Raw genomic sequence first — 27650 nt, 5'->3', positions numbered from 1 at the left:
ACTGCTGAGTCAAACTGCTGAAAAATAGCTGAGATAGGATCAGCTATATCGGGAGTGTAGAGTTTTAAGTTAGTAGACAGTTAGTAGTTTAAGTTCGTAGACAAGCTCATAGAACTCCATTGTGAGAAGGATCAGTAAGGCACTACAAGGTAAGCAGAGCCAGGGTATGAAATGATCAAGAAAAATTGCCGCTATGTACATATATAATAATAAACCATATATTTAGGAGCATCGTTTCTGAAATATTACAAACAATATTCTCATTTAACTGAGCTTTGACATTAAGCTATAATCACAATGCAGTCGATGGCAGTGCTGGGGGGACTACCAGGATTTATGATCCCGGGCCGGTCACTCAGCACCACAGCTGACTGAAGAAAAAAAAAAAAAAGATACATCAACTGGAACAAAAAAACATTTCTAAAGAAAAATAAACAGCAAAAACTAGGAACTAGAAAGATCCATATCCTAAGGCCCCTTTCACACGGGACGGATCCGTGTTGATCCGCCCCGTGTTTATCCGCTGCTCAGCGGGGATTGCTCCGCTTTCCCCAGCTGAGCAGGCAGATGACAGGGCGGGACCCGCACACTGTGCAGGGACCGCCCTGTCAGATCTCCGCTCTCCCCTACGGGGGATCGGAGGAACACGGACTGTCTGTCCGTGTTCCTCCGATCCGCTCTGCAGACGGATAGAAAAATAGGATTTTCTTCCGTGCGCAGAATCGGACGAGAGCGGAGCCGGACAACATCGGGTGTCAGCGGATGTACATCCGCTGACACCCGCTATCCCATAGGGATGCATGTATGTCCGTATTTCATCCGAAAACGGATGGATGAAATACGGACATACTGTCCGCATGTGTGAAAGGGGCCTAACTCCTAAGTCCTTAGTCAATAACTAAATTCAATGTTGCAGAATGTTTGGCCCCCACCAGAGGGCTGCTCCTTAGGCGTGCTTTTAGTTTAGGTTACACCTAGTGTCCTGCTTCTGAAGGTGGCTGCAACAAACCCATCTGTGAAGAAGTAAAGCTCTGTCCTTCAAAGAATGATAGGGAAAGATTAATTTGATCTTTTTAACATAGATAAAAAATGTTTTTGATAAAACCTTACAAGAGGACAAAAGGCTCATCTTCACTTCACAAAACAGCAATGCATGGTCATGGTTATATTCAAAACTCCTTTACTGTATAAACCAATAATATGAAAACTCTGATCTTATTAATGGTGTCTTACCGCGACTATCTTCTGGCTCCCAGTAGGCTGCACTCTGAGTTATCTGGTTATGGTCAGTACGAATATTTGCAACCTCAAGGCCAGTAAGACTCCATACTTTTAGGTAGCCATCCCTACTGGTGGAGATAACACGTTCCCCCTAGTAAAAGGACAGAAAGAACTTAGATCTGGCAGACAGAGCATCACTGAAAAAGAAAAAGTGACCCAAAGATGCAAGAGGACTACGTACCATGCAAGCAACACTACTGACTGCATTCTGATGTCCAGCAAATGTTAGGAGCCGCTTCCCCTGCTGAATGTCCCACAGACACAGAGATCCATCTCCAGAACCGGAGATCTGCCACACAAAAGATGCTTTATGTTATTTATCCTGAAGAAATACACTTGCATGTATACACATTCAATATACCCATCTACTCGAATTACACAAAGTTACACAGATATTGATCAGCACTAGTCCAATCAGAACATAACACAGTAAGGCTTCATGTACTCGGGACTTTTTACTTCACAGATAGTAATCCACATTTAAAACGTCCGTTTTGCTGCGTTTGCGTTTAGAAGCGTTTATAAAAATATATAAATAATAATTAATTATAATATAATTTTTTTTTTTTTTAATGGCCAAAAGGCCTAGAAACGCAACTGCCTAAAAACAACAGTAAACGAACCTGTGTACATGTACACATAGGATAACATTGAATGGGTTCAGGGGCAGTTGAAAAAAGTGTCCAACTGCCTCTGAATGTCCGTTTAGCAACAGTAGTGTACATGGGGCCCAAAAGCTGAAAAATCATCTGTTCTTTTCATGTCAACTCAAGTAAAAAATGTTTCTGAACCTTACCAGCATACCACTGTCCGTCCAGGAACAGCCAGTCACCCAGTCCTTGTGACATGATAGAAGCGAGCATGAAAGGATAGGTGGGTTCACTGACACATCCCAACAAAGCACAGACTACAAGGAAGCAAAAATCAAAACCACTTTTTATTACGAATGCCATTTGGCTTGTATAATAACATATGTACAGCAGCTATCAGAAGTTTAAAGAGAACATCCAAACAAGTGAAAGCATTTAAAGCGGAGTTCCACCCTAAAGTGGAACTTCCGCTCATTGGATTCCTCCCCCCCTCCGGTGCCTCAACTGGCACCTTTCAGGGGGGAGGGAGGTGCAGATACCTGTATAATACAGGTATCTGCACCCACTTCCGGGAATAGCTAGACGCAAATGCCCGCCCACCCCCGTTGTGTTCTGGGAAATACACAGTTCCCACAACACAACGGGGACCAGTGTAGACACGCAGCGCGACCCGCACATGCGCAGTAGGGAACTGAGCAGTGAGGCCGCAACGCTTCACTTCCTGATTCCCTGACCAAGGATGGTGGCGGGGGCAGCCAAGAACCGAGCGATTGCTCGTCATCTGCTGCCGACATCACGGGCACCCTGGGACAGGTAAGTGTCCATTTATTAAAAGTCAGCAGCTGCAGTATTTGTAGCTGCTGGCTTTTAATATTTTTTGTTTAAGGTGGACTCCCTCTTTATTGAGCTGAATGACATGGCTGATATTCTGATCCGCTGACGATAAAACAGATTTATGTGTTCTCACAGTTGTATGTTTTTATGCTGCTGTCATTTAGTAAACCTTCAATAAAATTTACTGAAACAAAGTATTTATTGAATTAATATTACAAAAAGATTACAGAAAACACAACAATTGCACTAAACTCTGAAGGTTCACTCAATTTTCTTTAATCTGAGCTGTGTTATTCTCTCTGCAGGATAAGCACCACACTTCTCTACACTAGATGAGGCCAGCAAGAGTGTTTATTCCTGAATCCTGAACTGTAGGACTTCCATTCTCTCTGCTTTTTATATCACTAATGACAGATTCCAAGGTAAGCTTGAATCTAATTGGCAGCCATGAGATGTATTGATCTTTATTTACAAGTTTTGTGTGTGTAAAAAGCAAGACTGTTGCTTCTCAGTACTGGGTTTCTAGCAACAAAAAAAAGGTGCAAATCACAAAGCTCCGTTAAATGTCCTCAAGGTGAATAGCTATTTTCTAGGTATTAGGTATTCTCCAATTAGAGTGATAAACAATTTCATGGTGTTGTCAAGGCAAGTTGGCATGTTTAATGTCCTTCAAACTTATCCTTTTTCATTAAGTAAATGTAGCTGGAAATCTGTTTCTCTCATGCATTCTGCTTGACAACAGTTTTGTGGGGGAAGGGGTTGGGACTGAGCAAGGCTTTTACATCTGACAACTGGGGAGTGGACACTCCCACCCAGCGAGAGCACACACGGATAGGACATCCACACTGAGGCTTGGCTAGGTAGAGGCAAACTCTAGGTCCGATTGGCAGAGTGTGTAAACACGTGATCCTGAATGGAACGCACGCTAGGAACCCAGGAAGTCAGAGCGTACGTTGATGTAACAGCTGTTTTATGGGTTAGTATTACAGTATGTGTATATAAGCGTGGTGGTAGGATGGCACATACCCCAGCCGAAGTCTCTTCAGACGAAACGCGTCGGGTCTCCTTGCTGTACCCAGCCACCCATACCACGCTTGCTTCTTCTTTTTATTATTGTTGGAATCGATTCTATAACTTTTAATCGCTTTTATGGATTGTTGGATGATCTTGATCGATCAAATAAACCTTAATTGAATTTTTTGGATTTACACCATGTGGAGGCTCCTTGTTTTTTCTTTATACATGGCTCACCTACGCTGGTAATCGTACAAGCTACCTGGGCTGGCTCCTGGTCCCCCATCTAAGGAGGAGGTTCACCACCATACACACCACCCTCATACTGTCATCCATCTTAAGACAGTTCAAGCTCGTTTGACTCACCGCCAAAGGCCTGTGAGTCCACCGAAGTTGGTAAGAGTATTTTATCTTTTACTCTGATCTGGATCATTATCGAGAAGATATCATTATACCATCTGCATTGCACTAAATTCGCTTCTTGCAGCAGATTTTTTTTGTTCCTGCACCATATGTTGGACTGAACAAATTTATTTTTGATTTGATTGGAAGATTGTGGTTACACCTTCTGTCAGGATTGTGAACTTTTCAATATTAACATCACGTTTGTCATTTATATTTTTCACATTTATAGTTTTGTTTTTTTCATCACAAAAGAAAATGCGTTCCATGTTCAGTATGGGCTGTTACACATGACTATACACTAAGAATTTTTTCACAATATTTTTTATTTTCTCAATCCCTTATCTGGGAGAGATCTGATGTGGTTATTTTACACACAGGTGTGAAATTGCTTTTCTAATTTTTTCACATATATGTTTCATTATTAGCGCTACACTTTTTATATTTAGGTATTTTGCACAATTTGGTCTCATTGTAGTGTCGGCTGCTGTTCACTTTTATGATTGGCGCGGTATGTGTTTATTTATTTGAAGGCTTTTACATCCACCCCCTAGCTCCTGCAGAAAGCAGAATACGTTGTCAATCTAAAGGGCCATCGGTGAAGTAAAACGTGGATATGCACCTATAGAGCCATCGCTTGTAGCAGCTACAGCAGCAGCAAGGGTAAATACGCATCAGTGATTTCACTGCAGAAGAATGAGTGTTAACCTATCAAAGGAAGGACATATTTGTTGGCTCTACTATCAGGATCAAAAGACATTTACAAAATGTTCCAAAATGTACTTAAAAAACAGAGACCAGTCGTATTGGTATAGGAAGCCCATATCAAAAATGAAATGTTAAAGTTTGATCATAGCTCTGCTTAAACTATCCCCTAAAATGTTTATTTGACTCTTGACCCCCTTGTCCTCCAACACACACGGATACATCCTACCTTTACTCTAACCCTAACACTTAACATAACACTTAATATCCACTATGAAGCGGCTATACCCAAATGCCGATAATGAAAAGAACTGGTCTGTGCGCTCATCTTTTCTTACCCGATCTTGCCCCCCAGTAGCCAGCAGTCTTCCATCTGGGCTGAAAGAACAGCAAGTGATTGCTGCAGTGTGACCACGAAGAACAGACAAAGGAGAGACTGTGGAATCAGATGCCAAGAGATTTTCCACTGACCAGAGGCAGACTGAAACATCCTCTAAAAAGTATGAAAAATTGTTTAATTAAACTTACAGTCAATGAAATGTTAAAGATGTAGTTCACCTTTACCAAAAATGCAGATACTGGGTGTATGTAGATAAAAACAAACTGTGCAGCTCTGACCAAAGTTGAATAATGCCCCCGGTATAGGGGTATAGGTGTAGGCTATTTACGCACCTCCTGAAGCATGACTGAAAAACTTCCACAGATCACTTCATCCCATGCTGCTTTGTTGCTACGACGGTGATAAGAGAGTCACAGCTGTTAACCTTCACCATCACAGGAGCAAGCTCTCAAGTTTGCGTGGAGTTCAGAGCTACTGCATCAGGCGAGAGAAAACGCCTGTGAGGGGGTCAGAACCAGAGAAACACTTTACTCCTGTGATGGTGGAGGTGACCAGTAAGAGCTAGGAGTCTCTTAGCAATGTCCCAACAACAAGGCAGGATGGGATGATGTGATCTCTGGGAGTTTTTCAATTTGGTCCTTGTGCAGGGTGACTGTCTTGTATTAGTCTCAGTTTCTGTATGCAACATGTAGTTGGTGGGACTGCTCAGTCCCTCCTACAGATTTGGTCCCTGCACAGGCAGATATCACTGCAACTTTTAACTGGTAATATCTTGGTTTGCAAATATATTTGGTGCACAGAAACTGGATTTAGATCCTCTGTGGCTATCAAGGAGGATAATTTTTATTGTAAATAACAGATGTCAGAGGCTGTGCAAAACTATTTATTTTGTGGGGTGAGAGAGGGTTAGAGTTGCTGTTCCAGGTATCTGTAATCTGACCTCAAGTTCTGTGCAAAGTCCTGAGAGATGTAGTGATACACTAAAGGCAGGATTCATTTTGGAAATTCTACCTACAACTACAGACTGCTTCTGTGGGTGTGAGGATAATAATACTGAACTGAATATGGCTTGTGTAACAATTACATCAATTTCTAACCAAACTGGAGTTTTTCTTTAAATGCCGTTGGTCATATCAATGTGTAGGTTTTTACAGAAAATGGACTGTGTAAAATTGCTTATAAAATGTCACTATTATTATTTCTTCCATTCCAATGTTAGAAGACTACCATTCTGGGTTGAATCCACACTGACAGCCAATAAGACAATAACTATTTAAGGAAAGTCAAAAACTGTGTGCAGTCACTTCCTACCTGATGCAGAAGCCAGAAGCTTGGAGGAGAGAGCCAGGCCCAAAACAGAGCGCTGGTGTCCAAGGAGTGTGAGCCGACAAGCACTCGGCCCTGGTAACACATTCCACACACGAACCAAGCTGTCCGAGCTGCCACTCACTAAAACACTGTCAGAAAGCCACACCAGGCTGCTTACAGCCACATCTGAAAACATGCACTGTGTCAAAAGATCCCCTGAAACACAAGAAAGCATGTCATTAAGAATTACTTGAAGATGTTGCAGACAGCCACTAGATTTAAAAAAATATGTAAACCCAACATTTCATATTCCTTATATGTGCCTGCTGTACCATTTTCTTGTATGAAAATGTATCCTGTTCTTTGTATTGCTTCCTTTGTTTGAAATCCCTTATGTTCCTTCCAGTCCTTCTGCTTTCCTATTAAAAACTGACCACACTTAACATGAGAGCATAGCCGACAGTTCTCTAGCTCTGCTGGGAACTTAGCCTGCTCTCCTCCAATGATCACACCTCTGCAAAGCCATTCACTGGGAAGATCAGGGAGCTGTAGTTTCTCCTCCCATAGCTCTAATGCAGTTGAGAACAGAGGGTTTGTGATCACTTCTAAAAAGGGATTTTTAAAAAAAAAATTTTTTATACGTATACACAAACGTTTTGCCATTCATTTCTATTTTAAACTGAATAAGTAGTTTTACAAAGTGAGGGTTTACAATCACTGAGTAATCACTATGGGAGGAAACTGAGAAAATGCTTTCTGTTGTCTGCAGCAGACTGATTACAATTGACTGGAGCTCAAGAATTCTTTTTTTGATGATAAAATGTTGCTGTTTATGGCGATGGGTCCATCATTTATTCATGGAGAATTCAACTTTACTGATATGTCTTCTTTAGTGATGACAGCTGTATCCTAACCTTCTCTATGCAATGCAGACAAAACATGGCTGGTGGGAGGGGCTAGCAGGGTGCTGTACATTGCTTCCTGAAAACGTTGTAGCACTCTGCCTTAATACTCCTGATTTACTGATTTGTATTCTTTAATGATGACAGTTATCTAATATGTTATTGGGATCTTCACTTATTGATGGGTAATATATGTAGGGATATTGCCCTATTTTGACCCATGACCTACTGTACCTTGCCCTACTAAGTTCACATACAACTAAACCAACAATTTTTGTTATTTCTGGCTTTGCAAAATGGTATGCTTTTTCTGCTACATATATATATATATATATATATATATATATATATATATATATATATATATATATATATATGCTTTGTCTCTCCCTTACCAGTAGCCACACTGTAGACGCCAACAGAATCAGAATGATATCCAACAGCCAGCAGTTCTCTGTTGGGGGACAGGGCTAGAGAAAGCACTGGAGACTTTGCATTATTTACACAGGCACGTCCATGGAATTTTCCAAGACCTCCAGATGATACCTGTACCTGTATATGAAAATACACACGCTTATTATATACCCTAAGATTCTATTCCTAAATTAATTGTGAATCAGAATGTGGTTCATCACCTTGCCATCCTCTCCTCCAGTTAGAAGGTATTCCCCATGACGAAGAAAGTTAGCAGTCAGAGTTGAGCCACTGTGAGCTCTAAATCTAGATAATTCAACTTGTGCTTCCCATGACCAAAGTGACACCCAACCATCAAGGAAACCAGAGACCACAACACTGCCTTCCATGGAGAAGGACACTGTTCTTACTGAAGAGGAACCTTGCATAACCTAAAACAGATAAGGACCATGTTACCAATCTTTCATACATAGTTAATGAAGCTGAATAGTGTATACAATAGGTTTATTCAGGGGAATTCATAAAGGGTGTCGTAGAATTCCATTGTGGCGCAACAAATTGTTGCGCCACAATTGTTCATTGCACCTGATTCGTGTTCACAGAGAGGAGAGAGATATATATGAACTTGTCTATGGCTGCACTGTGAAAGGTTTGTCCACACTGGAAATTCCTTCCTCAGTGCATTCCCTCCCTGGCCACTGCACCCGTCACAGACAGGCACATGGCCGAGGAGTTTTGTACTGGGGTGGGTGGAGCCTGATAACGAGACTAGTTCCCCACCAGGTCCCCTTTCTTTTGATTGACCGTGCATGTCAGTGGGTGGATCCATAGAGCTATTGAATAGTCCAATAGCAACTTTTGCATCCACCCTCTGACGTATGCTGTCAATCTAAATTAAAGCAGACCGGATGAGAAACTAGTCTCTCAGTTCGCCATCAGTCTCCACCAACCCAGTGAGTGGCAAGTCATTTGACATCACTTGTATCCTCATTTAACTTCTGACCGAGGCATCTCCTGCCCGACAGCTAAATGGGGCTGTGCATATAGCATGGTACATACAAGACAGCTTCCCAGCACAGGCATGACCCGCTCTGAGTACTGTTGTACTGTTGTGTGCCAGATCAGACTTGGTCCTAATTACCACCAGATTCCTAATTTAAGAACTGGTGGTAATTCATTATGAATTTGTCACTGCCATAGTGAAAGGTTCTGAATAGGACAGTAGTAAGAACTATCTGAATTTTCCACAGAAGTCTGTAGTGTTACCAACATTGGCACAAATGCTTGTCGGAGTTAGGTGCAGGTAGTTCTACCACCAGAAAAGTGCTGTTAGGGCTGTTTTGAATTCCCCTAATTGTGACTTACTGCACTCCTCTTCCAGTTTTCCAATCGCACCACAGATATTTTCCCATCCCAGGAACCAACTGCTACTTCATGACCTCTGGGGTGAAACGCAGCACAGTTGAGGGGGCTGAAGAAAGAGGTGGAACTTAACAACGAATAGCGGCTGGTATCCCATGACTGGAAAAAAAAAAAAGAGAAAGGAGAACAGTAGTGAGAAAAAGTACTGTTCACATAACCTATAAGACATGAAAATACATTTAATAAGACACAGTCACCTTCAGCTGACAGTCTAGAGAGCAAGTGATTAGCTGTTTGTGATCTGCACTGATACAGCAACCTGTGACCTGTCGCCGATGTGCTTCAATTCTGTGTAAACTGAAAGAAAGCAAAAAAAAAAAAAGGATGAAAAATCGCATTATGAACAACATACATTGCAATACTCATTAGTATGCATTTATTCTTTGATGGCTGCCAGAGAGTTAAAGAGCCTGACAGTACTATATATCAGTAAACCTGCTGTGGCCATTGTAAGTGAGAAGTTTTTTAATGTTATGAAGAATGCCACAGAAAGTTCTGGAAGAAACTAAGATGGCCAAAAATGTTAAAAATTCCCACATGGACAGGAGTTAGGATAATATGGTGGGGAGTTATAGCTATTGTAAGAATCCATGACATAATAAGAAAGCAGATATCATCATAGCTGTCGGAATACAATAGATGGCAGGGATTTGTCCAACCCCTCTATAAGCGTGCATGGAGGGACATGTTAGATTTCTTTCGTTTAGTCCGCAGTTCATGGTCAGCTTTAGACTGAGTTTATTAGATTTTTAGTCTATTTTATAGTTTATGCAGGTATTTATAACAATGAAACAAACAGTACTAAACAGCTAATTTGCATTATTTTCAGTCCAGTAAATATAAAACATTGCATAGTAATGTTATTGACCTCTCTGGTTATTTGCTTCCCTGGTTATGCCATCCCCCTTATTAAGATGTGAATGATATATTTAACTCAAACCTGGAGAGTGGACCAGCAGGGTGTTGTACACAGCTTCCTGGAAACCGCACCCAGTACTCCTTTTAGGAACCTGCAAGCAGTGCTGGTTGGGGGGGGGGGGGGCTTATGCAAATATCAAAATTAAAGGTATTTGCCAGTCTGAACTGAAATCCACTAAATAGAGGGGCGGGCCAGGCAAAGTAGGGATGGGGAGGAAAGAGCTAGATGATGCTGTGTGTTCTCCAGCCAGGATATAAAATAAGCTCTATCTGACATGCTGCAGTTTCTAAGGAACACTGAGAAAAGCTCACAATGTGCAGGGAAATCAGAGTGAGCAACTTCCAAGTATATGTTCTGCTAAAACCTTTTCTCCTAGGTTTAGCTTTAAAGTTGGGAAGGGTTAGCACTCCTGTCAGTTTGTAAGTGCTATCAGTAGCTCCTTTAGAGAGATTTCCCCTAACTTCCTGTCCTAATGTTTTACCAAACAAGAAGTGAAGGGAACTCTGCAACAGCAAAACAGACATTTTTTTTTCATTAGTAGGTTTTAACTTTTGTTTACTCTATGTCAGATTTTTATTTCGGTCTGTGTGCAAGTTGCAGATTTCCTCACTTTCTGGTTGGAAAAATCACTGTCAGCAGAACAGGAAGCACGTGGAAATGTCACCAATGGTTTTCCGGGTAACAGAAACCTGACAGGAGTTCTAATCCTATCCCAACCTAGAAAAAGTTTATGACTTGACTCACTCAGCACAGGAAAGGAGTCTGTACAACTGTGCAAGACTGAATGTAAAGCTGCCCATAGATGGATTGGTCTTTTTTGATCAGCCAGTGGGCTAATCAAAAAAACAAAAACAAATTGGTTCCCCATCCACACAATCGAGGTGGACAGAGAAAACCTCCCTGCTGCGCTATTCTATTCCGACAAGGGGGACTCCTCCACTGTTAGAATACAACGGTCAGAGCTGTAGCCGATTAGCTGCATGCGGTGATCAAATGAAAATTTTACAACAATCCTGTTCGAGAGAAGTCGATCATTAGACTGACTTCTTTGTAGCAGAAACAGCCATAGATCGAAATTTGGCCAATCCTTGCTGAACCAGCAAATTTTTGATGCATCTATAGCCAGCTTAAAAGAGAAGTAAAGGATTTTTTTCCCCCCACTCATACTCACCTAGGTGGATGCAGCATCTGTCCCCCGGCTCCTCTGCACTGCGATTTAACACTGTCGATCACTCAGTTTTCAGAGCTCCAAGAGCAGAGAGCTGCAGACTGTCAGTCAAGGTTCTCTGCTCTTCTCCCTCCTCGCTCATTGGAGCGCTGAGCTGCGGAAGGGGTGGATCGGCCATCTCAGGCTCTCAGCGGCTCGCTGAGGGGTTGAGACGGGTGTCAGTCCAGGCATGTGGGCGATCCAGACTCTGTGGTCGGGATGACGCGGTGCCTGGACTGAAATTGGTGACATCAGCAGAGAACGGACTTCAGCCCGCTCTCTGCTGAAAACGGGTCACAGGAGTGTAAAACTGTTTGCACTCCTGTGATCCATAGGAGAAGTCCAGCCAAACAAGCTCAGGCTGGAGTTCAGTTTGAAAGAAACCCTTCCTAACAGCAGTGTCTTGTTGCTTATTGGATGGCTTAGTAGGAGGTTTCAATCAGGCAAAGGGAGCTGCAAAGCAATCAGCTGCTGCTGAGCTGTATTTTTAGCTAAACTATAGAGGTTTGATGAATACGTTGTCACGTTTTAAATGTTTATCTGTAAATCAAAGGTTGCATACATAATAAAAAGAACAGTTTAAACATATAAACTTTATTTAAAAATCCATCTGAAAAAAAAATCATCATCAACCACTATAGTTTTCCTTAAAGCAGATGTAAACCTGATTCATGAAATTTGAGCTGGGTAAATATATCTGTAGTGTTTTCTTAGCTCTCTTCAAAGCACTGTGTCCTGTAGCTGTCTCCTGCTCCGTTCCTCTGTTATCAGCCTGATAACTTCTGACAAGTTCTCCATCACATGTGATATAAACAGCCTCGATTTTGTGTTGGAGAGGATGCTATAAATAGGTTAGCAGAGCCCAAAACTATTTAATAAACAGATCTGAAAGTCTCTACCTATGAGGAGAGAGGGTGTGTGCCCTTCCTCCAATCAGCTGTCTTGGCTGTATGCCCAGACTTCACTGCAGTGTTGAACTGGAAGGGAAAATCTTCTAATATGATCTGAACTTTCTAAACAGTATACTGTATAACGCTGAAGACAGCAGCTATCCATGTAAAACTTATGTAGGGATATTTGTTTCATCTCTGTGTATCATCTGAAGCTGTTCACTTCACTGGGTATATGTGAGGGTTTACATCCACTTTAAGAGAAATATTTCTTACCGACATCCATCTGTTATATTCCAGATCTCCATTATTCCATCATAGGAGCCAATACAGAGTAATGTGTCAGAAATGAACGTACAGGTAGATACTCCGTCACAGCCACTATACAGTGTTCTGACTTCCTGCAACACAACATAAAAGGGGGTGGTAGTCTAATTAAACAAAATACTCCATACAGCCCTGTATAGGGACACAGAAATGTCCACACCACTCTTCTAATCAGAAGAAAATGCTGGTGAGAATTAAAGTGGAAGTTTAGTCAAAATCTAACTAACGCTAAACTACCCTCTGCCACATTTTAAGCCTATCTAGCCCTGTAAAAAACATTGCTGTACTTCCTATTCTGCAGCCACTCCGATCTCCAGCGGCAGATGCTGTGTGCAGGAGAGAACCGACAACAGCTGGGAAATGCCTGGGAAGTGACGTCATCCATACTGTTATTATGGGGCTTCCGTTGTCGGCTGCCTCTCTCCTGCACACTTCCACACAATGAAGCTGCCGCTGACAGCTCAGCATGAGACCGGACTGGAGCGGCTGCAGAACATGTAAGTAATAGGATTTTTATAACAGCTTACCTGTAAAATCCTTTTCTTGGAGTACATCATGGGACACAGAGCCATAGTAGTAACTATATGGGTATATAGGCACCTTCAGGTGATGGACACTGGCATACCCAATACAGGAAGTTCACTACCTATATAACCCCTCCTCCTACTAGGAGTACCTCAGTTTTTGTAGCAAAGCAATATACCTAAACCCCAAAAGAGGGGAGGGACCTCTGTGTCCCATGATGTACTCCAAGAAAAGGATTTTACAGGTAAGCGGTTATAAAAATCCTATTTTCTTTATCGTACATCATGGGACACAGAGCCATAGTAGTAACTATATGGGACGTCCCATAGCAATGCAAATTGAGGGGCGGGAGACACAACCCGCAGAGCACCTCCAGACTTGAGGACCTATACTGCTGCCTGCAGCACACTGCGCCCGAAGGCGAAATCCTCATGCCTTCTCACATCCACCTGATAAAACCTGGTGAATGTATGTACTGAAGACCAAGTTGCAGCCTTACAGATCTAAGCCATGGAGGCCTGGTGACGCACTGCCCAAGAAGCACTAACCGCTCTGGTAGAGTGCGCTTTGAGTTTTGAAAAGGTGGAATCTTACCCCTTAAATCATAAGCGTGAATTATAACTTGCCGGATCCACTTAGCGACAGTGGATTTCGATGCTGCCTGTCCTTTCTTAGGACCTTCTGGCAGCACAAATAAGACATCAGTCTTCCGAATCTGAACAGTCGTCTTTAAATAGACCTTGACCGCTCTCACTACATCAAGACAATGTAGTGACTTCTCTTCCCTGGAACAAGGTTTTGGAAAAAACGATGGCAGGACAATATCTTGGTTCAGGTGAAAACCTGAGACCACTTTTGGCAGAAAATCTGGACGAGGACGCAACACAACTCTGTCCTCGTGAATAATCAAATATGACCCTTTACAAGAAAGAGCAGCCAATTCCGAAACCCTCCTTGCTGAGGATATAGCAACCGGGAATACTACCTTCCTTGTCAAAAGGACTAAGGGAGTATGCTGTATCGGTTCAAATGGCTGTTTTTGTAACACTGACAAAACTAAATTAAAGTCCCAAGGGTTCAAAGAAGGTCTAACTGGCGGATTAAGCCGCATCACCCCTTGCATAAAATCCTGGACCAAAGAATGTGTAGCAAGTGAGATTTGGCCTTTGAGAGTACTCAAGGCCAGCTTCATCTCTACCCCTTTTTGTAGAAAGGCAAGAATTCTGCCTATGTTGTACTTCTGCGGGTGCCAACCCTTGGATTCACACCAGGAAACACAAGCCCTCCAGACTATAATATATAGTTCTGGAAGCTGGCTTCCTTGCATCAATCAAGGTAGAGATAACTGACCCGAAAAGCCCACGTTTCTTCAAAATGTGGGTTTTATTAGCCAAGCCATTACATTTAGAGATTGTAAGGTAGGATGGAATATCGGCCCCTGTGAGAGCAGGTCTGGCCGTAGTGGAAGGGACCATGGATCTTCCACTGCCATCTTTACGACTTCTGCATACCATGACCTTCTGGGCCACGCCGGGGCTACCAGAATTACCGTCTTTCTTTCCAGCTTGATCCTGCAAAGAAGTCATGGGAGCAACTGAATAGGGGGAATGCATAAATCAGTGGGAACTGATCCCATGGTGTCTCCAACGCATCCGTTCCGAATGCGAGTGGAACCCATGTCCTGGACACAAAGTTGACCAACTTCATGTTGAATCTGGACGCCAGAAGATCTACGTCCGGAGTCCCCCATCTGTGGCAAACAGCCTGAAAAATGTTGGGGTGAAGGGACCTGCTGGCGACTCAAGTAGTCTGCCTGCCAATTCTTCACTCCCGGAATGAAGACTGCCGATAGGCATGGAACATTCCCTTTTGCCCAAGTTAGAATATGGTTCACCTCTCTCTGCGCTGCGAGACTCTTGGTGCCCCTTTGGTGATTGATATAGGCCACAGCTGTGGCATTGTCAGATTGGATCCTGAATCCCGTAACCTGAAAGTCCAGGTCTTTAGAGCCAGACGCACTACCCGAATCTCTAGTATGTTGATGGGCAAGGCTCTTTCGGTTCTTGACCACTGTCCCTGGACAGTTGTCTTTTCTAACACTGCTCCCCAGCCTGAAGGCTGGCATCTGTCGTTACCACTTTCCAGATAACTGGTCTGAAGGATTTTCCTTTCAGCAGATTCTGGGTTAGTAACCACCAACTGAGGCTTTGGGACACCCTTGGGGACAGCCGTATTGGCAAGTCTAAAGCTTGAATTGTTTTGTTCCAAGCAGGCAGGATATTGTTTTGCAACAGTCTTGAAGGGAACCGCTTCAAATGAAGCCACCACTTTCCTAACAACCTCATGCAAAGGCGAATAGAGGGATCTTTTTCCGACCTGACCATCTGCACCAGCTCTCTTATGGAATTGATCTTTGCCTGAGGCAGGAACACATTTTTCTAGGCTGTGTCTATGATCAGATCCAAGTACTCCAGCCTTTTTAGGGGTTTTAAGGAAGACTTCTTTAGGTTGAGAATCCAACCTAGATTTTCCAGGTAACTGGTTGTAATGTGTATGCTTTGCTCCAAACGAGCCACCGACTGGTCTATTAGCAATAGATCGTCTAGGTACACCAAGACTGTTATACCATGTACCCTTAACCTGGCTAGAGGTGGGGCTAGGACTTTTGTAAACACCCGGGTGCTGTAACTAGTCCGAAGGGCAAGGCTACAAACTGGAAATGCTGCTGTTCTACCTCAAATTGCAGAAACCTTTGGTGAGCAGGAAATATAGGGACATGCAGATATGCATCCCTGATGTCGATGGATGCCAGAAGTTCTCCTCCTTGTAAGAGAGAAACCACTGACCTGATCGACTCCATGCGAAAGGAGCGGATCTTCAGGAACTGATTTAGATTCTTTAGATCTAGAATGGGTCTGACATCTTCATTCGGTTTTGGTACTGTAAAGAGGTTTGAATAAAACCCCAAACCCTGCTCTTCTGTGGGGATTTGTATGATCACCCCCTGAGCCATCAATCGGTCTAGTGCCTCGAAACAGAGATTGTCTTTTCCCTGGATCCTTGGGAACGTTTGACCTCAGAAAACGAGACGGTGGAAAGTCTTGAAATTCCAGTTTGTACCCCAGAGTTACAGTGGAGATGACCCATCTGTTCTGAATTTCCTCTTGCCAGACTTCTGCAGAACTGCAGAAGTCTTTCCCCCACCCTGGCGAGGGGGGGCGCCCCTTCATAATGAGGCTTAAAAAATTCTGTTTTGCAGGTTTCCGGCCCCAGGACTTCTTTTGTGCTTGGGCCTGACCCTGAGGTTTTCCTCTGAAGTCTGACGGCAGAGGCCGTCGCCACTACCTAGAGGCGGATGCCCCTGGCGCAGGAAAAAGAGTCCGCTTAAATGAAGGGCGTTTAGTCTTTCTTTTGACTGGCAAAAGAATATTTTTCCCACTAGAAATCATTTGGATATATTTGTCCAAATCATCCCCAAATAGCCTGTCCCAATGAAAAGAAAAAACAGTCAGGAGCCTTTTACATGGTGCTTCGGCTGACTCATTTTTTAACCACAGGATCCTACGCATGGGTACTAGCACAAGCGCAAGGCGAGACGCATCTATGGCAAAGCATGCTTTTGGTAGTTCGGCCATATCCCGGGCTTGCTGTATAGGAACCTCTTTAAGGGCCTGTCTGAATTGGTCCTTTAGGGATTGACAGATGCCTATTGCAGCAACTGCAGGCTGAGTAACCACACCTGCCAGAGAAAAAGAGGATTTTAACGGGAATTCCAACCTCTTATTTGTTGGATCTTTAAGCATATGTGCATTGTCTACTGGACAAGTTAGACTTTTATTCATACTAGAAATCGCAGCGTCAACTGCTGGTACATTCCATTTTTTGGTGAATTTCTCCTCCATCGGATAGAGAGCTAAGGATCTCTTTGGAGGAAGAAAATGCTTATCCGGTTGATCCCATTCAGCATAAATAAGCTGTTCTAGTAATACATGAACAGGAAATGCATGCAAAGGCTGTGAAGGTTTTAAGGAACCCAAGGAAGAAACCGAACTCTCAGCTGACTCCGTTAAGGGTAGCTTGAAAGTGCAACGAACCATCTCAATAAGAGATTGTACCAGCAATTTCTCAGATTGCGAGGCTGAAAAGGGCTCATCCACCATTGTTTCCTCCGCAGAGGAGTAATCGGTTTGTCTTTCCTCCTGATCGCTTCAGGGTAACACCTCATCCTCTACCCACTGTCCCCTTGGTAAAGGGTCTAAGGTAGGGGAGGGGGATCTAATACGCTTCCTATCCTTTTGGATGGAGGATGCGATTAAAGCCGCTAATCTTCTCTCTAGGCCCAGCAGGGCGGAGGAAAAGGCATCTTCAGTCATGTATACAGGGGCAGAGATGTGAGAAGCAGCCGCACCACCAATTGGTTCCAATGACTCACCCTGGCTTGCCAAATCTGGTATTTCAGGAGACGATGACAGTGTGGTGGCACGACTGGAGTTCCCAGCGCCTGAGGGTGGAATTTTTGGTACCTTCTTTGAGTTGTCTTTTTTGGGAGCCATAGTGCTGAGCAAAAAGCAGAGGCACTAAGTAAATGCACAACTTGCTGAGCAATAGTCCAGCAAATAACAATGCCACTAATAAAGTTCAGCTTTGGTGCTGAGTAAAATGTATTTCCTGTACTGGAAATGCCTGTATGCATTTACCTTACGTGCCCCAGCGCTCCTGTGTCCTGTGTGCTTTTCAGACTTCAGTTCTTTGCTGAGAAGCGTCTTTTTTTTTAAAGATTTGTTTCAAATCTGTATCTGTCTCTCACTGCATCCCTAGCACCTGTGCCGTGTGCTCCTCGTGGACCTATGTCCGCACGCAGAACAGCGCCCTTAAACCACACCCCCTCCGCTCATCACAGCCGCCCCCCCCTCTGTTTAAAACTGGCCATAGTCTGCACGCGCGCGGCATTCGTTGTTCAGTCAGTGCAGACCACGAGAGGAGAAAGTGGAAGGCGGGAAGTTTAAAGACTTATAGGCTTCTGTGGGGAATGAAAAAATGCCAAAATAGGGAAGCCATAGGGAAGCCGCCACCACACCCCCCCGTGAGGGGGGGGGGGGGGGAGTATAAACTTCTGTTGTACCTCCCAGCCCCTTAGTTCCCCCAGGGGGAAAAGAACATGCTGTTGAAAACTTTGTTCTGGATGTCCCTTCTGGTTGCTGAGACTTCACACACATGCTGTTATAGCTGGGACAGTGAGCTGACTGAGAAGCAACGTACTCAGGTATGCATTTACTCCCTCTAGGAGACTTTAAGGCATCACAACATTTTACTCATGGAAGAAACAACCATAGGTGGACTTTTTACAGTTCCTAGGCTTCTTTCTTTACCTTATCCTCGCTGCAGGATACTGCTGTAATAAATAGATCCAAACTTCACCCATCACGGCAGGCTGCATTTGGCAAACCTTCAAGGACCGGGTCCCTTTTTATCAGGGTTCCACTCCCTTGGACCTGTATAGCACCCCTCAGGAAAACTTTAGGTAATGTGAGCATGACCAAAAAGCCCTGGGTCCCGGGGTCCAGCCTTTAAAGAGAGGCATTACAGTCAAAATCTCGTGCTTCATATACGAGGCCCGGGTACCATCCACCTTGGCCTCAGTGGCACTTTGGATGGATCCGGTTTGTGGAGGCTGTTTAAATCCAGCAGGGATCCCTCCAGCGGAGCTCCTCAAAAAAACTTAGGTACTCCTAGTAGGAGGAGGGGTTATATAGGGAGTGAACTTCCTGTATTGGGTATGCCAGTGTCCATCACCTGAAGGTGCCTATATACCCATATAGTTACTACTATGGCTCTGTGTCCCATGATGTAAGATAAAGAAAGCAATTTTTTCTTTACAGGGCTAGATAGATTAAGCTTAGAATGTGGCAGAGAGTAACTTCCCTTTTAAGTGAGCAGTTTACCTGCCATAGCATATGTAATTCTGTATTGCCAGTTGTGTAATTTACACACCTCTGCCACAATGCACTCTTCCAGGCAGGTAATACACTTAGTCCTGTATTATTAATCCTGCCTATATCACCTCTATGGCTCCAGCCTGATCATTATACAATAAATCAGCATAATCACCTCTGTCCAATGAGCAGAGAGCCAATTCAGAAGGTAGTAATACTGACTAACAGCAGTAATGCTAAACCAGGATATACCTCTTTCTAAGGTGAGTGTACAACTAAAAAAAGCTGGAAAAATGCAAACTCTTTTAAAGGTAAAGCAGTTAACATGTATTTGAACGATTTAATACTATTATTATTATTATTATTATTAATAATATGGTTTGTGCACAGCTTTACAAAACTAAGGCAAACTTTACAGTTACAATGCAATTTAATACAAGAGAAATCAGAGGGCCCTTCTCATTTAATGATTGAGGTTGAACAATACGTACTGCCTCCTCTGATTGGCTGAGGTGGAGAGGTAGGCGGATGACAATCTCTGCCTTAACCAGAGTTAAGTTTGTATTCATTCACAAAATACAAAGCTTCCTTTGAATGGCTGTAAAGCGATCAGCCCAACTAAATCTTGTTCCAGGAGCGGGATGGGTCCCCACCCCGCTGCTGGAACACATCACTGTATATTGTACATCTGTTAGTAAAGGAAGTCCGTTAAAGATATTTATCCTCACTTCCTGTTCTGCTGGCTTTATCAGACAGGAAGTGAGGGTAAATCCACAACAAACTCAGATAGGAATAAAAATCAGGCAGGGGTTTTACAGTGACTATACACAATACAATCTGATTGTACAATTTCCGGCCTGCCTGATTTTATGCACATTGATGGATTGTTTAGGTTTGTCCTCATATTACATGGTTATGATAAATCCAAAGAATATGTTACAGATATTGTACAATCAGATCGTATAGTGTATGGCAAGCTTTAGTCTTTCCCTAACCTGCTAAAAAACATTTTTTTTTTGTTTTTAGTGTCGATTTTGGGAGCTACCTTCACTTAATGTCTGATTAAACATTGTCAACATTGGACAGGTAATAAGACTAAACTTTTCTTACAGCACCCCAGGTAGCAGTACAAAACCTTATTAGGGTTCTAAACCTTCCAGTTCTGGCTGGATATAAACTTGAAGTTCTAACCTTAATCTATTAGCAGCATTGTTTAGGCCTTATATGCCTTATTAGTCATGCCTTACAAGGTCAGATTTCTTATATACAGGGACTGTATGTGTTAGTAATCATGTTTTATAAGCCTGACGCTAATTAAAGTGTTTTTCATTTGCATAGTTTAAATTAAGCATTTCATTGTGTAATTAAGAATGTTATTTGGGAATTTAAGTATCTATGCTCAATTTATTCCAGCTTCCCAGACGTTAGATGTGTTGGCTGCATTAGTTCTCTTTTTTCTCAGATCCTTCACAACACATTTCCTATCCCAGGGTTACAATACTCGCCATACAATATCTACGGAGAAGCAGCATTGTTACTATAGGACAGGAAGTGTTTTACAATTACAAAGTCCCCCTTTACTTTCCTTATTTACACTGCAGGCTTTTTTTTACTTTTCAAACAGATATAACAAAACATATTGAATAGTATTTTTAACAGAAAGGTAGAAAACAACAGAATTTATGTTAGCATTTATTTACACTTTAATTTATAATATTAAACATGATTGGACTAATCTAATAACGAATGTAGACAAAGAAAATGACAAATCCAATACCTCGCCACTATTTGTACACAGGATGTGAAGTGAACCATTACTGGTGCCCAGCACTGCCATGTCTCCCTTTGCACTCAGGCCAACACAACCCGGAGTAGAAGGAACATCCAACGACTTACTGAGATAGAGAAGACAACTCTGATTTAAAATGAATAAAGCATAGCGATTAAGCAGGCTATCCTTAAATTTTTTTTGTAAGCTTTTGCTCTAGGCTATAAGCTCTTGTAAGTATTATCATCATCATCTGTTGTGTGTGTGCGCACATATATTGTTTTGGAGGTTCTAGAGTTTAGAGCCAAGCAGCATGCAAAAAATAAAAATAAAATCTATCAATATTAGCAAATGTCATGTACAGAGTGTGTATGTTCTCCCCAGAACTTTGTAACATAAAATTTGCGATATGTACATGAATAATATAATAAAATACGCTAAAAAAGTTTAATATATGCAAGAGAGAATGAGAGAAAGAGAATGTATGAACAAGAGAGAGAAAGAGAATGTATGAACAAGAGAGATAACGAGAGAAAGAGAACGAGAGAGAGAGAACAATAAAGAGAGAGAACGAGAGAGAGAGAACAAGAAAGAATGAATGAGAGAGAAAGAATGAAAGCGAGTGAGAAAGCGAGAACGAAAGTGAGCGAGAGAACGAGAGCGAGCGAGAGAACGAGAGCGAGCGAGAGAACGAGAGCGAGTGAGAGAACGAGAGCGAGTGAGAGAACGAGAGCGAGTGAGAGAACGAGAGCGAGAGATTTTCAGACCTGGAACAGACATTGGTGGAGTCGGGTTTATTGTTCCATGCTGTGATGAGCTCAGATGCAGGGCTCTTGAAGTCAGCCAAAATCTCTTGTGCTTGAATGCACACTGGTGATGTATCAGGCTCGTTCAAAGCCAACTGATAAAACAGTGAAGGATTCTGGGTAAGAATATACAAGGATCGCTCAATAAACTCCTTGAATTCCCTTACAGGTGGCTCCGAAATTTCATTAGTTTCTATCTCATCCTGAGCAGCTGAGAGTGAGGACATCTTCTCTGATATGGCAGTTTCTTAAATGTAAAAGACCAAGACAAAATTATTGGAAAAATGTTAATCTGGTGGGCTATATTAAGTATTGTTTCACCATTAATGATATTCCTATCATCATCAGGCCCTTTCTTTAGGTTGGGGGTACACTACTTAGTACCCCTTTAATACTTAAATTATATAATGCACCTGTTTCTATTTCCCCAGGGATATAACAGAAAAAATTTCACCCAGTGGTAAAATGGTCCCTAAGCAGCACAACAGAAAGACATACCACCCTAACATATGCTCCAAGATCTGCCTGTCGCTGTTGGGGCTGTCTATGTTGAACACAGTGCCACCCCTTCTTCTGCCTGCTGCTCTGCCGGAGCCTGGACCACACTAAACCGACAGGTGGATCAGCAAAGGCAACACAGATGACAACTCCTCCATGGATTCTCTCCCCCCCCCCACAAACATTGCAGTAGGCACTGTTCCCAGGCTTTAGAAACAAAAAAAATAAGAGACTGTGTACACCCAAAAGGCTACTTCATCACATTTATTAATCATATGCAAAAATAGTACATATAAAAAAAGCACAGACCATGTAGCGAACACTGTTACCACGTTTACCTTTCACCGCTTCCTGTTGATCCCCCTTTCTTCTGCACACATGCAGCAGCCAACATCCCAGGTTCTGAGAAGCGGTGAAGCAATCTTAGGACCAGTGCTCTTCACACCCCTGATCCAGGCCTGCTCAGAGCCTGTCTCTATCCCACAGCATGTTGCTGGCAGTGCTAATCCTTTTGGCACTGGGCTACTTAAGTGAGGGATAGGAGTGCTATGTGCCCGATGCTGTTTAATTGCTATGGCCATGACACTGTGCTACTTTCTGCAGGATTCCTGACTCAAGGTGTGCTGACAGCTCTACAACCATGACAGTGCATCTCTATACAGTAGCTTGCAGTAAATAGCAGTGTCACCGCTTCAAATGAACTGCACGATAAGCAACAATGGTCTACATACAAGAAGCATGTGTATTCCTACTTGAATTATGGGGCGCTTTGTGTGAAAAAGCTGCTCTCTCTTTGAGCATGGTGACTAGTCTTGTATCTAATCCCTTCCTGTAGTTTTCTGCAGGCAGCCTGTAGTAGATGGACCTGCTAGGGCCCTCCAACAGCTCTGCTGTATAGGCTATGTGGAGCACAATGATGATGTCACTGCTACTTTTTACAATGTAATAACTGGAATTTGGTATACACAATGTGGACTTGTATCCTTTGTTGCTATTGAGGAATGTAAAACATAGAACTCATATCCCACAGGCCAGCAGCATAATGCATACCACATCTCTCCTAACCACCTAAACCCTCCCTCTCATGGTCAAAACCCCTCCCTCCCACTTCACCAATAATTTTTCTATCTCAAAGCCAGCGTGTGCATTACGCTGCATTTCCTACTCCCCCACACTTTTAAACTATCATTCCAGTAGGCTCGAGCCCCCAGGGACCTCTGCACGGGTGTTTATGCCATATATCTACTATACATTTAATACATTGCTTTAGACGACATAGTTGTGGCATGAACAGCTGTGTATAGATTATCTGGCGTCCGGACGATTGTTTATGTGTTTTATGTGTTATGGTCGTTTTTTGTCTATGTGCATTGTTATGTGTGTTGCCATATCCATTGACTGTTTAGCGCAGTAGTCACTGGGTATATATCTTGTTTATGTGCACCAATTGTCACCTCCAATTTACTGGATTTGTAATCATTTAATAAATAATCTTTTCTATTTTCCCCACACTGCATGCTGTGTTGCTCATTTGTTCCTCTGATCTCCCACTGCTATATTCCACTGCTATATTGGGGACAATCTTTCTCTTTTTTGTCATACACCCACTTCGTTTTTTGTTATACACCCATTCGTTCAAAGCACTTCCCACGCGCCTCACTTGCCCTGACTCGAACACCATCTTTCTATCCACCTCCCCACTTCTACATTATGCTGCCACACTGCCATCCAACTCACCCCCCCCTGGTCAACACCCTCCTTTCCCCCAATGTAACTGTGTCTACTTGCCACTCAACTCACCTCCCCAAATCACCCCCATGCCATCACCTTTCACTCATGGCATCTATTACCCACCTCCCCAGCTGCCAACAGCCACCCACCTCACTTCCCCCTTATAGTGCTCACAGCCCACCTTTTGATTTCACAGTGCCTGCTCCCAGATATAGTGCCTTCCAGCTTACTGTCTCCACTCTACTGTCATATTCCCCTTCACTTCATAAATGCAACAGCTCCTCAAGTTTCCCCTATACTGCCTCTGTCCCTCTTCATCTGCATACTATACCCAGCTCTGCTCTACAAACTTACAAAAGTTTTGGAATGGGGACACTTTTGCTAGTATGAATATAATAAGGTAACACAAATAAAGAGAAAACTCATTTAAAAAATAATAATTGAATAGGTTTGTGTCATCAAGTAAAGATTTCTAGCACGAATTGTATGAACAAATGTGTGCATGTGTTAATAGAGATTTCAAAGGCCTAAAGCCAGTTTACAACCCCTGGCACTTTTTATTTCCATGAAATTATTAATTAAAAGACATAAACACTTGACTTTTGCTGATTTGTGGAGTGAATACTCATGCAATTTAGATTTAAAGAAGTCTGAGGTAATGTCAAGGACACAGAAAGAACTGAAGACAAAAAGCCAAACAGCATAACAGCCAGAAAACCAACATTGGCGAGGGGAGCAACTGTGCATGTTTAAATGCACATTTTAGCATATATAGTATATTATCATTTTAAATATATCGATTAACATTCAAGAAAATGGTAGTGTGGTATTACTCTTTCCAGTATCTTGAATTTCACAACAAAGGAACTAATCTGCTTTCACTGTATGCCTTGCTGTGTACAGTCAGTCAGATGCTTTACTACTTACTGATAACAAAGTTAGGTACTGCTTTTAAGTATTGTGTAGTTCTGTGTAAGGGGCCACATGAACAGGTCCACTAATGGGGTTTTGGTGAAAGGAGGAAACACATTAACACGACTAGAGTTTGATAAAAAAATATATTTTTTGCATGTAACCTTCTGTTGCAATGCCAGTTCTTTAAAAACAAGGAGGATAATGTAATAGAGAATAAAATATTTTGTTTAAAAAAGAACTCACCATAGTTACTGTAAACTTGGCACAGGTGAGGCAAGAGTCCTAGGGTGGCATGTGCCTTCAGGAAAGGAACAGATACGAGGAGCTTACCCATAGTATGGAACTGCCTGCCACATAGCTGAAAGACAAAGTGCATGCTTACTTCCATAAATATTAAAACATGGATCACAGTAAAAAAAATTGCATACACTTTAGCATACCAGATGGTGGGACAGCTCACTCAGACATTCAGCATGAAGTACAGGTGAAGATTCAGGGTCTTCAGGAGAAGAGACTGCCCAAAAATGAGCTGTAGGGAACAAAGAACACATTAAGTGTTTAAAATTAGTCTTACTGTGAAAACACACCATTAAAGTACTAATAAATGGTTTCAATCACCCACCAGCTATAAGAAGATGTACAGAGTGGACAACATCAGATTTTCCAAAGTAACGCTTCTCAACAGCTTCCCGCAACAGACAACTAGAGAGATGCAGCCTTGGCTCACTAGTCATGTTAGGATTCCACAACCCAAGAACACTGTAATAGGAGAACAGAACAAAAAGGACTAGAACAACATGCTCTGGCTATAAAACACATAATGATACAAGAAGACCAAACAACATGACAGAACAAGGACAGAAAATTAAGCCATAGTCTCTGCACCTTTTCAGCCCTGTGAGAAGCAGAGAAAATGTGGCCATAGGAATATTGTTTGCATTAATGGCTGCGTTTAGCATTTCATCCCAACTTGCTGTGTACACAGAGCTTATTTGCTGCAAAGAGCTCAGAATCCTTAGCAGATCTCTCTCCCAAAGTCCTAAAATAAACCACAAGAAAAAAAGTAAATAAACAAAGCAAAAAAAAAAAAATTCAGTTAGTAGTTAATAGTACAGCAAAAAAGATACTACCTTTACGGGAGATGCAGATGGCTGTCAAAGCAATGCCAACATTGTTAACTCCATGTTCTTCTTCCAGCATTTCAAGTCTCTTCTGAATAAGAGGTGGAAGGGTTGCTGGCAACTTCTGTATGTCATCAGACAGCTATGTAAGGAAATAGAATTATATGAGGAATGCCAACCTAATATTGTTGCACAGGATTATGATACAACCACAAAGCTGCAGTAGATTACAACATAGTCCTCCATTTTATAAAAACCATCTACTACTGTGATAATAAAATATTGTCTGCTGGAGAAGGAAAGAGCAGGGGGGGCACATGACTGCTTGATAGGCAATTATGCATTAGCATACAATGCTACTGAAGTAACTGTACTAAAACATAACATAAATCATCATATCTATGCTTCTGAAATTACCATCTATATATCACAAATCTATCCATAGCTTAATCAATATGGAGACTGATGCAGCACTGAGGCAGGTGAAACAGGGAAGAATATTGGTAAATGTACATTGATAAAAGTAAGAGAAAAGTTTGTCAAGAAAGGACTAGGCAAGAAAAACCAATGCTTATTAAGAAAAGACATAGTTCACCAACCTTCTCAAAGACCGCACTCATTCGTAGTTCCTCGCAGGCCATGGTTAGATACAGAGGATCACGTGTTCCCTTCTTGATCATCAGGAGGCGCAACTGGATGAGTAGAGGTGCATAAATTGTCTAATTATTGAGCAATATGGTAAATAGTATATAATTTTGGTCAATATGACTGGCAATGCATGAACCAATTGGTCATCCAAAAGAACTCCAAGAAAAGCACAAAGATGTTAATATATTTCTTAGGGCCCAACAGTTCACAATACTTTCCTTATAGTTACATAGTTGGTGAGGTTGAAAAAAGACATAAATCCATCAAGTCCAAACTGTGCGTGTGCTTTATGTTTATATTACATTGTATAACCCTGTATGTTGTGGTCATTAAGGTGCTTATCTAATAGTTTTTTGAAATTATCGATGCTCCCCGCTAAAACCACTGCTTGTGGAAGATAATTTGTGTCTTATATTTAAAGTACAGTAAAACCTTGGTTTGAGGGCGTTTTGCAAGACAAGCAAAATTTTTTGATAAATTTTGACTTGCTAAACAAGCGACGTCTTGATATACAAGTAGCATCATGTCACAACTGAGTAAAAAAGAGACAAGAGGTGCCGTAGCAATATGGTTACATTTAATAAGGGTACAACATTTAGCAACTTACATGGTTGATGATTAATACAGGCACGTCTAAGTATGCAGACATCCCGGGTAAAGCTGTCCACATAGACTGACCTCCGCACCACCATCAACGTCATCCCTTCCACGCTGCACTCCACAAGCGCTTCAAGCCTCACTTTCAGATCACTCTACTGCAGAGTAGTCTTCCCAGTCACGATTACAGTATGACAGCGGTGAGAGCCGGCAGTGCGGGAGATGGTCTTTGTGAACAGCTTTACCCCAGATGGCTGCATACTTAGATGTGCAAGTTTTAATCATCAACCATGTTAGTTGCTAAATGTTGTACCTTCATTAAATGTAACCATATTGCTACACTTAGGGGCATCTCTCTTCTCTTATATACTCTGTAGCTCCTTCTGGATTTTGCTTCTAATCCCCTTAAGGAGGCTGCCATTTGTAAATGGACAATTTATGGTTACACAACCTATCACATTGCTATAAGCTTTTTATATGGACTATAAAATGAAAGACCCATGAATAAATGGTTGCGGAACGAATCATCTGAGTTTCCATTATTTCTTATGAG

The 27650-nt window shown here is 42.3% G+C and overlaps 1 protein-coding gene across 1 annotated transcript in view; it reads right to left on the bottom strand.

Moving 5' to 3' along the window:
• TEP1 (telomerase associated protein 1) overlaps window positions 1-27650 on the bottom strand; it is a 132456-nt gene that overhangs the window by 16548 nt on the left and 88258 nt on the right. The window contains exons 28-45 of the mRNA XM_073631315.1: window positions 26452-26544; window positions 25862-25994; window positions 25617-25770; window positions 25354-25490; window positions 25172-25260; window positions 24975-25089; window positions 21549-21834; window positions 20791-20908; window positions 12505-12629; window positions 9410-9509; window positions 9156-9311; window positions 8012-8221; window positions 7772-7928; window positions 6478-6690; window positions 5165-5319; window positions 2078-2188; window positions 1463-1570; window positions 1234-1372 (exon numbers count right to left, since the gene is read on the bottom strand). Of these exons, the coding sequence (XP_073487416.1) occupies window positions 1234-1372; window positions 1463-1570; window positions 2078-2188; window positions 5165-5319; window positions 6478-6690; window positions 7772-7928; window positions 8012-8221; window positions 9156-9311; window positions 9410-9509; window positions 12505-12629; window positions 20791-20908; window positions 21549-21834; window positions 24975-25089; window positions 25172-25260; window positions 25354-25490; window positions 25617-25770; window positions 25862-25994; window positions 26452-26544 (2599 nt within the window). The remainder of the gene's footprint in view (window positions 1-1233; window positions 1373-1462; window positions 1571-2077; window positions 2189-5164; window positions 5320-6477; window positions 6691-7771; window positions 7929-8011; window positions 8222-9155; window positions 9312-9409; window positions 9510-12504; window positions 12630-20790; window positions 20909-21548; window positions 21835-24974; window positions 25090-25171; window positions 25261-25353; window positions 25491-25616; window positions 25771-25861; window positions 25995-26451; window positions 26545-27650) is intronic.

The sequence above is a fragment of the Aquarana catesbeiana genome, linkage group LG01 (genome assembly GCF_042186555.1).
Source record: "Aquarana catesbeiana isolate 2022-GZ linkage group LG01, ASM4218655v1, whole genome shotgun sequence".
Taxonomy (NCBI): Eukaryota; Metazoa; Chordata; class Amphibia; order Anura; family Ranidae; genus Aquarana; species Aquarana catesbeiana.
This window is presented reverse-complemented; position numbering and strand designations above follow the sequence as displayed.